The sequence below is a fragment of the Silene latifolia genome, chromosome 2 (genome assembly GCF_048544455.1).
Source record: "Silene latifolia isolate original U9 population chromosome 2, ASM4854445v1, whole genome shotgun sequence".
Taxonomy (NCBI): domain Eukaryota; kingdom Viridiplantae; phylum Streptophyta; class Magnoliopsida; order Caryophyllales; family Caryophyllaceae; genus Silene; species Silene latifolia.
Window position 1 is genome coordinate 38,122,297 of NC_133527.1, and position 16,543 is coordinate 38,138,839.

Here is a 16,543-nt window from a genome sequence, read left to right on the forward strand (position 1 = left end):
GAAGAAGCTTCGTCGATAGCCTCTCGCCCTTGTCTCTGAGGTAAATCGAAGACAGGAACCACCAAAGCCACAGACGAGCCCTCTGCTCAGCTGTACAAGGAGGAGGAGCCGTCTCCCTCCCATCGATCGTCACCAGCTCCGGGGTCTTCCCCGCAAAGTAGTCTCGAACATAGGTACTGGGTACCAAGCCCTAAGATCGCAACAGACCTTCGGCGACAAGTTCACCGTCAATCAATCTCCTCGCCTCGGCCGAATCCGCCCTCATAGCAGTCTCCGCCACACCATCTCCTCGGTCCCACACGGCGGACGGAAATCATGCCGTAATCCTCCAGAGTAACTCCCACCTCACCGAAAGGCAGGTGAAACGTGGAAGTCGTATCCCAGAATCGATCCAAGAAAGCACGGACCAGGCTAAGGTTGGCCCGCAACTTCCTCTTCACGATATCCCTCCAAACCTGAACCAGAGGACCAAACGCTCCACGCTCGATCATGGCCCTCTCCTCCGCCGATGACCGCTCGTAGTGCTCCATCGCTGTCGTGTAACCCGAGAACGACCTGATGTTCCCGGCCTCCTATTATGATTTGAAACAAAGCTATCTTTAGTTTTGAACGAAATTTGCAAGAAGTTTGGACAAAAAGAATGAAAGAGAATAGGTAATGAGTAGTGAATTCTTATTTACCAAGCTCTTCACCGTCCTGTAGGACAGGTGACCCTCTGCAGCCCACACGAGGTGCCTACTCTCCCAGGTCTCAGCCCACGCGGGAGCTCCCCTCAGCTGACGACCTCCTCGCCTGACGTTGGCCCGTCTCGGGGCCTCCTCGACCTCTTCGACGGCCTCCTCCTCGTGAGCCTCGTCTCCAGTGGCCATCACCGCATCGGTGAAGGCCTGCTCCAAAGCGTCCTCAACCGTACTGGCGTCTATCTCCATGGGAGTCCTCCCAGAAGTAGAAGCCTCATCACCTGCAATGTCAAAGTAAATTTAGGCCGCGTCACATGACGACAAGCCTTTATTAAGGAGTTTTCGAGCCTCCAGGGCCCTGAAAACGCCCTTTCCGTGCCATCTTTGGTCATATTCCCGCCAACCCAATCACTTATGTGATAAATTGGGTCAAGTCAAGTCCAAGTCAAAGCCTAGTTCCGGGTTCAAGCCGAAAATTCGACAGCATTTCGTTATAACGACGATTATGCCCTAGAAAGGTGCCCTGAAAAAGTTGTCACAAACCAAAATTTAGAGATGGCAAGAAGTTTACCCATCATCCAAGGATCCCAAATATCAAATTTCATCGCCAATGAGCAATCCTAAGGCTATTTTCGAAGCAATTTACGGTTCAGCTGTAAAACCGTCTCAAAATTCGCTCAAGGGCTCAAAACTCGACGAAAATTCAAAGCAAATACATGGTTATGTTCCTAACATTGCCTACTATCCATTTCTAGCATCAATTTGGCAAAGCAAATTCATTTGGGGGAAAAGCCCCAAATTTTCGATCAAAAGGGTCGAAAACCCTAATCTCGCGGCTCAAAATTCGACAAATGTAGATGATTAATGCAAGATTGGAACACATACCTCGATTAGTCATGTTTAAAGCAAGCTTTTGGATCGAACCTCGACGGAAATGGTGAAGATTTGAGAGAGAAATTGAAGGAATTGAGTTTCGAAATAATGAGTTATAATCCTTCTGATTTCGCGTTTTTACGCGGAAATAGCCAAATTGGGGAAAAGACGCAGCAGGCGCTGCGCCTCTTCCAAGAGACGCAGCTCTTGCTGCGCCTCTTCTTTGTGTTCCCTCCGTACGAATTTTCAAAAGTTCGTTATGAGTTCGTTATTAGTGGGCCCATCTTTGGTGCGCCTCTTCTTCAACGCTATTATATTCTTTTGGTCCGTTTCGACGATTTTCTTTCGTTCCGGCCCGCGTTTTATCCCGCGCGACAGTATTTTGCAGTATTGTCCAATTTCATTTTATCCCGTGCAGCAGTATTTTGCAGTATTGCTCAAGATCATTATATCCAACGCAGTAGTATTTTGCAGTACTGCTCATTCGAGATTTCTTCCATGACGATCAAGATGTTCCTAGTCGTCAATATTTCCCCAGTAAGAGTTTGTTTGAGACCGACGCAAGCAGATTCAGCCTCAAGTTTTGCCAGAGTTCGTTTGAGACCGACGCAAGCGGATTCCCTCAGCAGTTTCTACCGACGTCCTGCTGCTTTCAATATTTCTTGTTTCCCCGCGAAGTTCGATTAAGTCTCAGGTATGATCTCTCCTTATGGCTGGCAAGCTTCCTTACGTAGTCTAATGGACTTTAAACGACCCTCCCCGATAGTCGACAGACTCTAAAATGTTCCCGACGATAGGTCCTTGGTTCAGACCCCTTGAGCCGCCTCGCGTCGCCATAGTCATCAGGTTGTAATCTTCGATTGACCTGATGGCTATACTTTGACTTTCGCCTTGTCCAAGCCTCAGTCAAAGTGGGGGCTCTGTAGACACCTCGTTTCTGCACCTCCCGCAAACCACCCGGTGATGATTGGGCCGCATGTTTGATTCGCGGAACGATTTGTGACAGTTCGTAAGATTATCGTTAAGTGATTGCTCAAATATTAATGTCAACCTCTTAGTTGTCATCTACATCCTGATACGGTCGTTTTGGCTGTAATTAGAGTACATTCGGAGTCCGGGTCAAAAACCGTCTCCATTTTCTGATAACTGTTAAATCCCGAGTCAGAATGTTCTGGAATGTTCCGGATATTTCTATTCCATATTTCACAAATTTTATCTTTTGGCAAATAATATCCCGTAATATTCATAAGATAATCGAATTATTTCCGTCCTACCATAACTCAAACGCGGAAATCTTTCTTCAGCAGGAGGAAACCTCCTGGGAATAGACGCAAGCCCAGTCTTTGCGCCTCTTCCAAGGGACGCAGATGGGCCGCTGCGCCTCTTCCCAGGCCCTTCTTTGCATGATTTACGTATATTTTTTATATCTTTCCGAGATTCACTTCCAAAGAGTCTCCGAAACCCTATTCCTCCGTGTGATTAGTATAAATAGGAACTTTCGTTCCTCATATTTCTCACGCGAGTGTCCGCCCTTCTCTTCTCCCTTTGCATTCTAGACTTCGTTCTTACTAATTGGCGCCTACGTGCTTGGACTTCCGACCACGTAAGCTCGGATATTTCCGGGTACCAGCCTCTCCGTTGCATGACCGACCAATTTGACCAACTACACTCAATCAACTTAAATTAATCAATCGTTTTCCTCTTACGAGGACACTTTCCTTGCATTCGCGTCGAGCATTCACTAATCGATTTTCTTAGTTCATCTCGTTCCGTCAACATGTAAGTCTGAGGGTGTATAATTCCTCTTTTATTTTATTGTACTTTTATTTATTGTATCATCACCATTGTAAGATTCATGTCGAAAACACCATTAAAACCGATTTCTAAAACCGTGCTTTAAAACTCTGCTTTTGCGGATTTCCGTGAGACAGAGACGTCGAGAAAGGACGCGCAAGAATCGCGCCTCTTGAAGGAGCGATTCTGCTGCGCCTCTTCGTGAGGCTGCCGCAGTTCCTGCTTCTTTTCTTCTTCTTCGTCCTCTGTAATTTCGTCTTGCTTTTGTTTATTTTGTTTGTTCTTTAATTCTTCGTCATAATCGCATATAATTCCACATGTATATTATAATCATCATTCATTCACATGTTTTAATTGTCATAAATCCGACTTAAATCCCAAGTAATCAATGTTTGCGGGTTTTAGTCATTAATACTCAATCTGGGTTTTAGAGATTCGATTTCATCAATATTGAGTTTCTGGAATTCATCGTTGATATATTTTTCTCCATATTCATTAATTCGTCATCATTCATCATGTCTAATCTAATCAATTAATTAGTTAGTTTAATTTGTTAATTAATCATTATTCATGTAATTAATTCGTCTAATTTCCGTCTCATCCATGTTTTGCCGCTTTTATGACCCATTCATGTGTTAAATAACCCGTTAATCACTTTCATCCGAGTAAATATTATCAATTAATCATTAAAATCACCAATCGACATTAACGGTTTGCAGTTCCGGCTTCACAGCCAGAATTCACCCTTGGAACAGACGCAGCGTCTGCTGCGCCTGTTCCAGGATGAGTTCTGTCCCTGAACTCCTTTTCTGCCTTGACGTAGTTTAATTAGTTTACGTATTAATTAACTAATATCCGTAATATCACCTTCTGTTCTGTTCGTTAATTTATTTATTTTCTTTCTCTTTTATTCTTTTATTCTTTTCTCAAATCATCCGTTTTAAAGGTATTTTCGACATAAATCGCCTATTCCAATGTAATTAATGTAATTTTCATTATTGTAATTCGTAGTTATTGTATTTCTCTCTTTGCTTGTATGTTTTCACATAAATCAACATTAAGTCCTACTTCGACCCAATTGTATGCTAATTACGTGTCAACCGACTTATTTAAATTCTCACATGCTAGGATTAAAACTTGGATGTTGCATTGCATGCATTATAGCCGACGATATATCGAGTACGAATAACTTCCCTAATCATTAGTAGAGGCCGCTATCGAGGCGGGCGGGATTAGGTGTTCGATCAAAAGAGCTTCCTAATACGTACCCTCACCCCTTACTCCAGATCTCCGTGAGCACCCGTGTTCATTGGCGTCCACGAGAGTCATTCTAGACATAGAATGCTAAGGGTAACGATTGCTTAGTGTTCATGTCACTACTTTGTGTCTTGACATGACACGAGGTATTCGAACGGTTCCAATTTCCCATAAAAATTGGTGGCGACTCCATACAAAATGCAAACGCTTGTCCCCGTTTCTCACCAAGCGGCCCGCTGTCCACAACTTGGTGGTACTGTAGCTATGAATAGTACCACCCAAGTTCTCTCCTCAACCGTTGATCACCCCCTTTACATCTTATCCCTCCATTTATCTAACACTTACAGCCACTCCTTTATGCCTTTTTCTATTGACTCTCATCCACTCAAAAAGGCAAGAACATCGACCACCTCTACTCACAGCCACTCCTCACTCCTCAAAAAAGCATCGTCCTCTCCGGCTCAACTCTAATAGAAAATCTCGGGTATGTTCTCTTTTTGCGATTATAATTCCAATTTTTTTGTTTCAGTTTGATTTCGTTATTCATAGGGTATTATACTGATTTTTTTAAAAAAAATTTTGTTGTTAATCAAAATATCCAATCAATTAAAGTTTTGTTTGTTAATTAAGTGATTGGATATTTTAATTAACAAACGAAGTAATCAAACTGATACTATGGTAAAGTTAATTAACAAACAAGTATTATACTGATTTTTTTCAAGTTCTGTTGTTAATCAAAATATCCAATCAATTTTGTTGTTGTTTACTTTCATAATTTTAGTATTAATTCACACTATTGACAGTTTGTGATGGTAGTAGATTTTGCCTTTAGTCTGTCCTTTTATTGGTTGTCAATTTGAGCAATGTGTTTACATCACATCCTCGGATTTGATCTCGTATGTCGGGTTTTTATTTCCTCTTTTACATGTCCACTGATTTAGATTGTTTAATTAGGGTTTTGATAGGTTTAAGTTTGCTTAATTAGTGGTCTCATAATTCACATGTACTGGTTTCATTGGCCTAATTTCTACTGGTTTATTGGGCGAGTGTTGATTGGGTTTGTTATTTCGTTGTCATCTTTCTTCTTTTCCTGTTGTAGTATCGTTTGTATATGTCTTCACGGGCTTTGCGGGTGCCATAGATTACAGTCCTGGGACGGAATTTATATGCTGCGTTCTTCAGCATCGTTGTTTTCCCGTTTTTCCCCTGGGTTACCGTTCAATGGATATCCGACAGTCATGTTCGTTTTTTTAATGCCTTTGGGTTTCCTTCCAGAATAATGGACGATGGTCGAGCTGGCTTCTTGCATGTGTATGCACCTTCTAGGTTTGAATTTTATGGTGCTAACATTGCAGCTTTCAGTGAAGGCATAAAGATTTTTACCTTCTTCTCGTTGTTTGTCTTGATTTTACGTATGTTTTCTTACTTGTAGTGTCTGCACGCTGAACATTGGCTTACTTGTGGCATTTTACGTTGCAGTTCCGGCCTTACTTGGGAGTTGGGATCGCCCGTTCTATCTTGGCAACGCATTTAGGATTGGCAATTGTGACAGCTATACCTGGGCAGGAGCTAACGATACCGTTGGCCTGATATGTACTGCCTTTTTTTCCGGTGAATATTAATCTGTTTAAATTGACCTCCTGATGGCTTTTGTCTGTTGTGGTTGTGTCTTGTGTATGCGTGGTGCCGAGGCATGGAATTTTTTATTGGTTGGGAAACTGCTAAGGTAATTATGTGTTGCGTTTGCTGAATTGTTTGCATTTATTACCCTTTTGTCTGGACGTTTATGACCTTTAATCTCAACTTCCTCCGTTTGCATTTACGGCTATTAAACATTGCAGATCCGTCACAACTGGGGATTACCCATTTTACCTTGTTAACACATTTGAAGGTGGTAATGGTATCGGTGGTGGTAGAGCTTAGGTGCTAATTTTGTTTGGGCAGATATGTGCTGCTTTACTGCCAGTATCATAAGCAGAGCTACGTCAGGGTACTGTTATTGTTGGCTTGTCTTTATTGTTTTCCTCTTCTGCCGAGTGTTGTTTGTTTTGCTAATATTGTTGCGATTTTCTGCTTTTCCTGCTCCTGTCAGCCTAATGAATGCATTCAGGCGGGATACGGTCACAGATTGTGAGAATATTCAGTCCGGCAAGTATGTGTTACACTTCTCCTCATTAGTTTTATTTTATTAGATTTTGAACTCGCCCCTCTAAGTTTGAATTCTATTATTCTATGCATTGCAATTGTGGTGTTGCCAGGAAGGAATGTATAACTTGTATGAGGGGTGCTTGATGGTTGACGTTCGTGCTGACGGCGGCAGGACGTAGGTGTCAATCTTGCTCGACTAATTTGCGCTTGTAATGTTGATTGGGTTTGGCTGCCTTTACCAACTTCGATGACGTTTGTGATTTCGAAACTAGCTAAAAACTTGGATCGTCTGTAGGTGAGCCTGATTGCTCAAGGTTGTATGCTTGAACAAGTACCAAGAGAGCCTCGTTTAATTGGTTAGTTCATTACTCTTGTTCATTTTTTAGATACAATTGTAGGTTTGGAAATGGTGGGATTTGAAGTAACCCTTGGCCTGCTCTCAGTTAGCACATCTCTCAAGCCGATTAGCTAAATTAATTACGATTCTAAGCTTTAGCAAGCCTTGAGAATTACTGTTAGATTAACTAAGATACGTTACATCGTGTCGAGGAAAGCTCATTTAATTATAAAAGCTTATATATGTGACCGTTGTGAGCATAGAATAAACCAGTCTGCCAATTTATTCCTGATTCTTTCTTCACCATCTTCACGTGTATAGGATAGTTTTTGTGCAATAGGAGTTACTTATCCTTCATTATGTTGTATGACATATCTCGTAGATGCACATGTGAATCATGTGATACTAGCTTATATGTGAGATGAATCATATGATTGTGGTTCTGTTCCGATGAGGAGGAATGGGGAGAGAGTGTGAGGGAAAGAATGAGAGAGTATGTTTGTTTTCTTGCCTTAATACTTTGAACATCTTCCTTGTTTTAATTACTTCAGGTGGTGTGAATCAAGGTAGGATAAAAAAAAACTTAGGTTGGACAGAGGAAGCTTCTCTACCTCTTCGTGATTTTCGATCGAAGGCATGGTAAAACACTCTTTCAATTTTATTTCACATTCTTTCTAATTTACTGTTTTTGTATATGAATTTGTTTCACCTGTTGTGCTAGAATTCGAGACACGAGTGTCTTTTAAGATTAATGAGAGCGTATAGTTAATGCTGGGTTACGATTGTCGCGATTGAATTTATTTATTATCACCGCCCTGTCTATTTGTGACTTGTGAGCCCATTATACCTATATTTAAAGACACATAGGTCTTCTGCTTACCATATGAGGATTGTTTTGTAAGCAGTTGCTAGCTGGTCTGTTGTTTAATTGTGGAAAATACTACCATGTACTACTTTCCTTGTGTCATTAGACAAGCCATGTACTACTTTCTTTGTGTCATTAAGTAGCTCTGCTGTTAAGCGGTACTCTACTGTGGGTCGATATGAAAAACTACATTCTTTATATTAGCACAGCTGGGAGACACCGGCACACCGCATTTTCATTTAACCGAGTTTTTACCCTTGATGCCTATTATTGTGTGAGAAATAATGCCCCCTTGAACTTGAGTTTTGATCAAAGTGCTCTTCACAATAACCACTAGGTATGCATGGCTAGGTTTAGGTAAATGATTATACTTACCACTCACTTAATCAACATAATATTTTCCTAATATCACCCTTAATTTCGGTCCATATTAAGATAAAATGGATTCCATTTTATCTTTGTCAATTTGTCAATTTGTCACATGTCACATGTCATGTAAAATTTTTATGTATTTTTAACATATTAAAAATCAACGCATTAATAAAATACGTCATATACAAAATTGACTTAGTAATTCATAATTACTTGTACCAAAATATTTTACCAATTATAAATCACAACATCTTGTATTTATAATAAATTATTCATTCAAATGCAATTGTTTCCTTAAACAATAATTTCATCTAAGTAATAAAACAATTCGATCACTTAGACCGTATCTTATTTAATCAAATTATAATGAGATACGTAAATATTACTTCCAAAATCGTCCGTCAATTTTAAGTAATTTAATCAACCCGTATCGTCATACGATCAATTAAATAATCAATTAAGAGTGTTACCCTTTAGGTATGACCTAAGGGGATCAACTGATCACCACCGTCGCACGACAGTAATGTCAAACTCTAGTCAGCCAATCATTACCGATATGTGTGGACCAGTTGACAGTAAAATATTACTTCCCAATTGTATTCTTTAAAATGAGACTTAAACATGTGATCATTATGATCGACAGTTGTGATCGCATTATTGTCGGAGGACACATATTCCAACACAGTCAAGACAAGACTATTCTCTTTTCACTAAGAAGGATACTCTTACAAAGGATTTTACAGTGATCTTAGTCTATGTTGATGATGTACTGCTGACAGGAACTTCAACAGCTGAGATTGAGTTGGTAAAAAAGAAGCTAGATACTGCTTTCTCAATTAAAGACTTGGGCCATATGAGATACTTCCTTGGCCTGGAAATTTCAAGGAGCAAAGAAGGGTTAATGATAAACCAAAGGAAGTATATCATGGATATACTAGCAGATTTGCAGATGGACAATTGTAATGCAGTTAAGTTTCCAATGCAAAAGGGTCTAAAATTGTCAGCTGATCAAGGAGAACTCTTAGAAAATCCTGAGCAGTATAGAAGGCTCATAGGGAGATTACTGTATCTTAACATGTCTAGGCTTGATATTTCTTATAGTATTCAACATTTAAGCCAGTTTGTTTCTCAACCAAGAGTGCCACATTTACAAGCAGCTATGCATGTGGTTAAATATCTTAAAGGCAGCATCAATGCAGGACTGTTTTATAAGTCTGATTCTGATCTCCAACTTACAGCATTCAGTGATGCTGATTGGGGACAGTGTGCTTACTCATGTAGGTCACTTAGTGGTTATGTTGTATTTTTGGGGCAGTCTTTGATATCTTGGAAAACGAAGAAACAAACTACTGTCAGCAAGAGTACAGCTGAATCAGTGTATATGAGCCTCTCTTATACAACTTCAGAATTGGTGTGGTTGGCAGCATTACTAAAAGATCTACAAGTTAATATTTCTCATCCTATTTACTTATACTGTGACAACAATGCTGCTATTCATATTTCAGAAAACCCAGTCTTTCATGAAAGGACCAAGCACCTAAGCATTGATTGTCATTTCGTCAGAGACAAACAGCTAGAAGGTTTTCTGGTTACTAAGCATATCAAATCAGGTTTTCAGCTTGCTGACATTATGACAAAACCCTTAGGGGCGGATCAACATTCTTATCTTTCTCGTAAGCTTGGACTGAATTTCCAATCCAGTTCAGCTTAAGGGGGGAATATTGTAATATAGGCGAGTTAGTTAATTGTAACTAACTAATTGTAACTAACCTAGTTAACCAATTCTGTTAGGACTAACCACAGTTAGTTATAGTTGGTTAGTTAAGGTCGGTTTATAACTTGTATAAATACAAGATATCATGTATTCTGTTATCGACTTCTTTTTAATACAATCATTCATATATTTCTCCTATCTCTCCTCTACTCTTCTTCTCTCATATTCTTCTACTCTCCCATATCATATCATCAATACAATCATAATCATAATCAATCTAGATAGTCGGGTTTTAATACTTAATCATAGGTTTGTTCGTTTGCCTGTTTTGGTACAGGTGAGGATTTCACAACTATAGACTCCTTGCAATATGATTTAGCCACTCTTAAATGCGCAACTGATAATTGTGGAGATGAGAATAAGTTGGGTGAAGGCGGATTTGGTAGCGTTTACAAGGTAATATTTTCGTCTCATGTAAAATAAAGGATCTATGGATAATGGATTTAGCGAACAACAAAACGCGAGAACAAAGATTATAAGATGACTTCATAGATATCTTTACCTCTAAACTTTCTTTTTAAGCCAGAATTTGTCTGAATTTTTTAGATATGAGCAATCAATGGTGAATTAATTGTAGGAGTATAAATCGACATAGTTTGACCATGTCAAATGTGAACAATATATGAATGAATTGAATAAATAATCAAGGAAATTTAGTTCGTTGTTCATCCTGAATCTATTATAGTAGCCTAATCACAATGTTGCATCGTACATCGATCCATGAGACTCAACACTGAACTACTGAAGTCGCGATGATAATAAAATCTTCACAATGCAATTGTTAATCGAGATTGTGTATATTGTTTTGTTAAGTTCACTACATGTGTAATAAAAGTGCATGTGTTCATATATGTCATGATAGGGTATACTACCAAATGGAGAAGTTATAGCAGTGAAAAGATTGTCTAGAAGCTCAGGTCAAGGTGTAGGTGAGTTCAAAAATGAGTTGTTATTACTAGCAAAGCTTCAACACCGGAATTTGGCCAGGCTATTAGGGTTTTGCTTGTCCGGGGAAGAAAAACTCTTAGTCTATGAGTTTGCGGCCAACAAAAGTCTTGACAATTTACTATTCGGTATACTATTCTATTAACTTTTTTTCCTTAATTATGTTAACTGTTAAAATGGCCATTCCATTGATGCATAGTTGATCAAAGATAGATCAACCCCCTAGACTAGGTTATTCCGGCCAGGTATTATTATGAAAGGATTGAAAAACGAATTACATTATGTTATTTGGCATATGGTCATAACCAACCTACTAAATTTAACGGGCAGGTATGTACCGGTTAGACTTATTTTGTTAGAGAAACATAGAATGATACGGAATTGGGTTTAAGGACGTTGATCCTTAATTCTATTGTCGCCTACATTAACATTTGTTTCATCAAAAGTTGTATTTTTAATGATGTACTACCATATTGATTACTGATTTCACTTATTTCTTTTTATCGATTTGATTTCACTTACTTAGCCTCATATTAGATGATGTGGTACTTTATGGTATACAGATCCAATAATACAAGAACAAATAAATTGGGGTGTAAGGTACAACATCATACAAAGAATAGCGAGAGGAATGCTTTATCTTCACCAAGATTCTCGTTTCAGAATTATACATAGAGATTTGAAAGCAAGCAACATACTGTTGGATGCAAATATGAATCCCAAAATTTCAGATTTTGGTATGGCAAGAATCTTTGGTGGTGATCAAACCCAAAGCAACACAAGCAGGGTTGTTGGCACATATTCTACTTTTTAGAATTTTAGTAGAACTATTTTCATATATATATATATATATATATATATATATATATATATATATATATATATATATATATATATATATAAAATGGGTTGAAACGCTATGGATGCGCCACGTGGCGTAGTCAACATTATTTACAATTATTTATTACAACTGGATATTAAATAAGAACATAATAAATGCGCATAAATCTCAGCAGAGTATTAATTATAATTTATTATGTCACTAATTAAATTACGTTAAATATGTATAATGACTTGATTCTAAATTTATAAGAAAAATATTTCGATAAAAAAATCTATAATATAAATCACTAAGTTTATCACGAAAAATACTTTCAAATGAGTATAATTTTCATTATATTTATTAAAATATATGTACCGATAATTTAAGTAAGTGTTTCACAAGGCTTTACATTCAAATAAGAAAACATTTTAAGAAAGTTATTAAACTTAAACCATTAGATCCAACCGAAATTATTTGTAAAGCCATTGTATTTAATAAAAAAATATTAAAAGATAAGTTTTTATAACGTGAAAGAATGAGCAAAATTACATACATATAAGAGCGAGGTACACCACATTACTATGGGAGGGTTTAAATAGTGTGATAACGAGTATGTATGTACACTGTGATAACGAGTTCATTTGAATAATTACAAAAAAAAGTAATGATTATTTAGTACAATTGTGTTATAACAAATGCGAACAACTAAAAAACATCAAGTGTAAAACATTGATTATGTCTAACTAACTATTACTTTTAATTAAATATTTTTTAGGTTTTATTTTAAATTCTTTAAAGTAAAATCGAAAAAAGAATAATTGATAAAGCTCAATCTATTTTATTTTATAAGTAATATCTTAAACATCATAATATATTTATATATTCACTATTATATTTTTTTTCCCATTACCCTAGCAAAATATACAAACAGGCCGTGCGAAGCACGGGATGCTATCTAGTAATATTACAAGAGTGTTCATTAAAAATTTCATTACATTGGGTTTACCATGACACAATACATTCAAACTAGCTAATAACACCACTCTTATTTTAAACACTAGCGAAAAAATGACATGATAAATCGAATTTACCTAAACTTATTCTAGTGTTCATTGTCCTGGATGAACATATCCAACTATAAAATAAAATAATGTAGTAAATATTTTTGGATAATTTTTTTTTGAAATGAGCAAAAAATACAGTTTTGCTCTATGGTAAGCCTAGTTTTGTGAAATTTAATTTGAGTGTTCACCAAATAACTAAAGATAGTATTTGTTGTTTAGTGGCTATATGTCTCCAGAATATGTCATGCATGGGAGATTCTCAACGAAATCAGATATGTACAGCTTTGGAGTGTTGGTCTTAGAGATTATAAGTGGCAAGAGAAATACTTCATTCTATGAATCAGGCTATGCTGAAGATCTCATAAGCTATGTAAGTTCTATCTATTTAAGGTCGATTTAAGTATTTAATTAATAATCGATGTGTATTTTAATTTAACAATAATCAATGCAACGATTTTATTTGCTTATACTGTTATGGTAGTTGTCTGTAGTTTGACCTCTTAAATTCATTTACAATACTCAAGGGTGCATGACAAATGACTGCAGGCTTGGAAGCTATGGGATGAAGGTAAGCCCTTGACGTTGGTTGACGCGGCTATACGAGAATCATGCTCGAGCCAAGAAGTGATGAGATGTGTACACCTTGACTTGTTGTGTGTCCAAGAGTCAGCGGAATGTAGGCCATCAATCGACACAGTAGTTTTGTCATTAGATAGCTTCAGTGTCACTCTTCCAATACCAGGACAACCGGCTTTCTTCAGCAAGACTGGAGGAGAGTCTGGTACGATAATTATGCCACTTGAATCGTCGGAGAACCACTCGATACCAGCCTCGGTGAATGATGTTTCAGTGAGTGAAATAGAACCTAGATAGATGAAAACCCATCATATCATTGGATTCTATATTGAGAGGATGCAATACGGTCCGCATTATATGGACAAAGGAAACTTACTATTTATGCATATTTCGCTTAAAATTCAAAATCTAGAATTTGTTATATTGTATAAGTAATTTCATTAACTCTTTTTAGCCAAAGTAATATGATATTAGGTTGTACACATAATTTTGAGAGGATTTGACAAGATAAATTATCTTCTCGATATATGAAAGACGTATACTACGTTAACAAGGGGTTTTGAACCCGCAACCACTAATATATACTGACAAGTCTAATCCACCGCGCCACTTTCACTTTCTTGCATATACTGATTGATCAAAATATTTATTTCTTCAAATCAGTGTGGGGTTCAATTGAATCCCCATGATAAACGGACTCAATTGTACCCCCACTATAAACGCCCCTGAGTCCACTACTTCTCTCACTCTCCCCTATAGTGCCACCTCAAAAAAAAAAAAAAAGGAATAATAATTGCACCTCTCTTGTTGCTTAAGATGCAACAATTTTGTAACTCACACGCATAGGAGATCAAAATAGGTATGAGAGTAATGAAAAGCATGTCCTTAATACTTGTGTCACTCTGTCTCCTGTTAATGATTCCAAGCTTAACTGCAACACCAAACTACTTGTTTAATATCTGTGCAAACACCACTTTTCCTGCTAACAGCCTTTACAAAGCAAACCTCAACACCGTCCTCAACTCACTCTCAACCCATGTTGCCAAAACCCACTCGGGCTTCTATATCACCGAGTCCGGCAACCGCACCAAAGATGCCGTTTATGGGTTTTATCTCTGTCGTGGTGATCAGAACGCCTCGTCGTGCGCTGATTGTGTTACCACCGCCACCACTACCGACCTACCTAATACATATTGCCCCAGTTCTAAGGTACAGAGTATATTACTGTCTCCGTTCAAATTTTATATTAACAATTAAAGTTCCATAATCAATGGAAATTAATTTTTAAGTGTCCAACGGACCTAATATACCATGTACAAGCCGGTTCAAGCGGGCTGACTAGTGATCTCCATGTCCGCCCATTTTAAACTAATGGACTTGTCCGAGGGGTTGCGGGCTTGTTGAACCTAAAATAGAAAAATTCTTAGGTCATCCGGGAGGACCATTAATATGTCCTCCCGAAAAACCTAAGAATTTTTCTGTAAAGTATAATTAAATTAATATTTTGTAAGAAATTAAGACTAAAAAATACATTAAGTATATACCAAATTAAATAAATCATCGCAACTCTATTAAACATATAGAATTTCTAAGTCATAATTAAATTGATTAATTAAACATAATTGGAAGTTACAAGTCTTAAAAAAATTAACGATATAAAAGAAATTCAAATTTCTCTTTTTTATCACTAACACAATTTGATTTAGCTTAGTCATACTATCTTTTTTATTTTATATAATGTATACTTAGCGGGCTATCATTGCATAGATAATATGTTTATTGACTTACTAGTTTAGATCCCGTGTTTGCACGGTATTATAGAGTTTTAATTTTTAGTGTACTCCGTATTATTTTAAGAATGTAGATAATTTTATGCAAGATGTGAATTATATATTGTTTTAATTATTAAATTTAAAAGATTATTTCATTAATAACCCGCCATACTTATAATATATGCCAAAAATACTAAAAGCTTATTAATCTTAGGAAATATATTTTAGGTGAAAAAAATAAAAAATTCTCTTATTTTTTTAGTAAATAGAGGATTACTTAGCATGCATGTAATATTAATTCTTTTCATGTGTAAATGTGTATGTGTATCAAATCTAATCGATATATCTTTTTTCTTCTTTCGTCAACAGGTGGCAGTGATATGGTACGATGAGTGCATGGTGCGGTATTCGAACGAGTCTCTATTTGGCAAAATGGAAGTCGATCCTCGTGTGTTATTATTGGGTGACAGTCACACCGGGAACGTTACATTGTTCAACAATGTTGTGTTGAAAACTATGAATGGTTTGGTAGCTCCAACGGCTAACAATCAATCTGGTATCAAATTCACGACAAAAATGGTGAATTTTACCAAATCGGACACATTGTACGCGATGGAGCAGTGTGCACCTGACTTATCAACCGATGATTGCACCCGGTGCTTGACCATTGCTATTAGCAGGCTACGTATCAAGGAAGGTTCTCGGACTTTGCAGCCTTCTTGCTATATCCAATATGAGACCTACCCGTTTTACATTGGTGCCGTTAATTATTCCTCGTCTATCCTACCGGTCCTTCTTATCTCACACGGTAAGTCCTAAACCCTGATCAACTATACGTCTTATATTTCATTAAAATACATATTTCATACCATTACTTAAATCTCTTGATTAATTCAATTGTTTTAGATATTTCTCTTAAATCAAAATAAAATAATAAAAAACGTTAAAAAATAATAAATTACTAGTTTGAATGCCCGTGCGTTGCAACGGGGTAATTAGCTTATTTATAATGCAAAAAAAAAAAATGTTATAAGCGTTTAATATTTACATTATATGTCTAATGATTTGTTTACATATTATTAAAATATCTCTTTTTAAAAAAAAAAGATTAATATATACGTGGGTTAACTCTTATTTATAATCATATAATCACCCCACCTTATACTAATCTTTCGATGTGGGACAATTATACTATCTATAAGTAATATATTCACAAAAATTGGATTTTTTTTTTCTGATGTGGGACAATTCTAATATTTATAC

General features: G+C 37.0%; 2 protein-coding genes and 1 long non-coding RNA gene across 5 annotated transcripts in view; all 3 read left to right on the plus strand.

Annotated features, from left to right (window-relative positions):
- Nucleotides 1–4,900: 4,900 nt before the first annotated feature.
- LOC141642620 (uncharacterized) lies at nucleotides 4,901–8,251 on the plus strand. The gene is made up of 5 exons (XR_012543368.1): nucleotides 4,901–5,088; nucleotides 5,880–6,330; nucleotides 6,446–6,594; nucleotides 6,697–6,756; nucleotides 6,863–8,251. It is a non-coding gene; the product is annotated as an uncharacterized LOC141642620 (long non-coding RNA).
- Nucleotides 8,252–13,148: 4,897 nt separating this feature from the next.
- On the plus strand, nucleotides 13,149–14,051 carry LOC141642615 (cysteine-rich receptor-like protein kinase 10). The gene is made up of 2 exons (XM_074451465.1): nucleotides 13,149–13,302; nucleotides 13,479–14,051. Exons 1-2 carry the CDS (start codon nucleotides 13,159–13,161, stop codon nucleotides 13,803–13,805), a joined length of 471 nt encoding a protein of 156 aa, XP_074307566.1. The 5' UTR covers nucleotides 13,149–13,158; the 3' UTR covers nucleotides 13,806–14,051.
- Nucleotides 14,052–14,276: 225 nt separating this feature from the next.
- The window catches only part of LOC141642614 (cysteine-rich receptor-like protein kinase 10), a 43,704-nt gene continuing 41,437 nt past the window's right edge, over nucleotides 14,277–16,543 (plus strand). The window contains exons 1-2 of one of the 3 annotated variants that reach the window (XM_074451461.1): nucleotides 14,277–14,717; nucleotides 15,650–16,088. In XM_074451461.1, coding sequence (XP_074307562.1) covers nucleotides 14,370–14,717; nucleotides 15,650–16,088 — 787 coding nt within the window. In that variant the 5' untranslated portion in view covers nucleotides 14,277–14,369. The remainder of the gene's footprint in view (nucleotides 14,718–15,649; nucleotides 16,089–16,543) is intronic. The other 2 variants (XM_074451462.1, XM_074451463.1) reach the window with 2 other exon arrangements.

Coding starts and splice junctions, on each gene's coding strand:
- LOC141642615 (XM_074451465.1), top strand. CDS start 13,159: ATGTCTCCAGAATATGTCATGCATGGGAGATTCTCAACGAAATCAGAT. Junction 13,303..13,478: donor CTGAAGATCTCATAAGCTAT/GTAAGTTCTATC, acceptor AAATGACTGCAG/GCTTGGAAGCTATGGGATGA.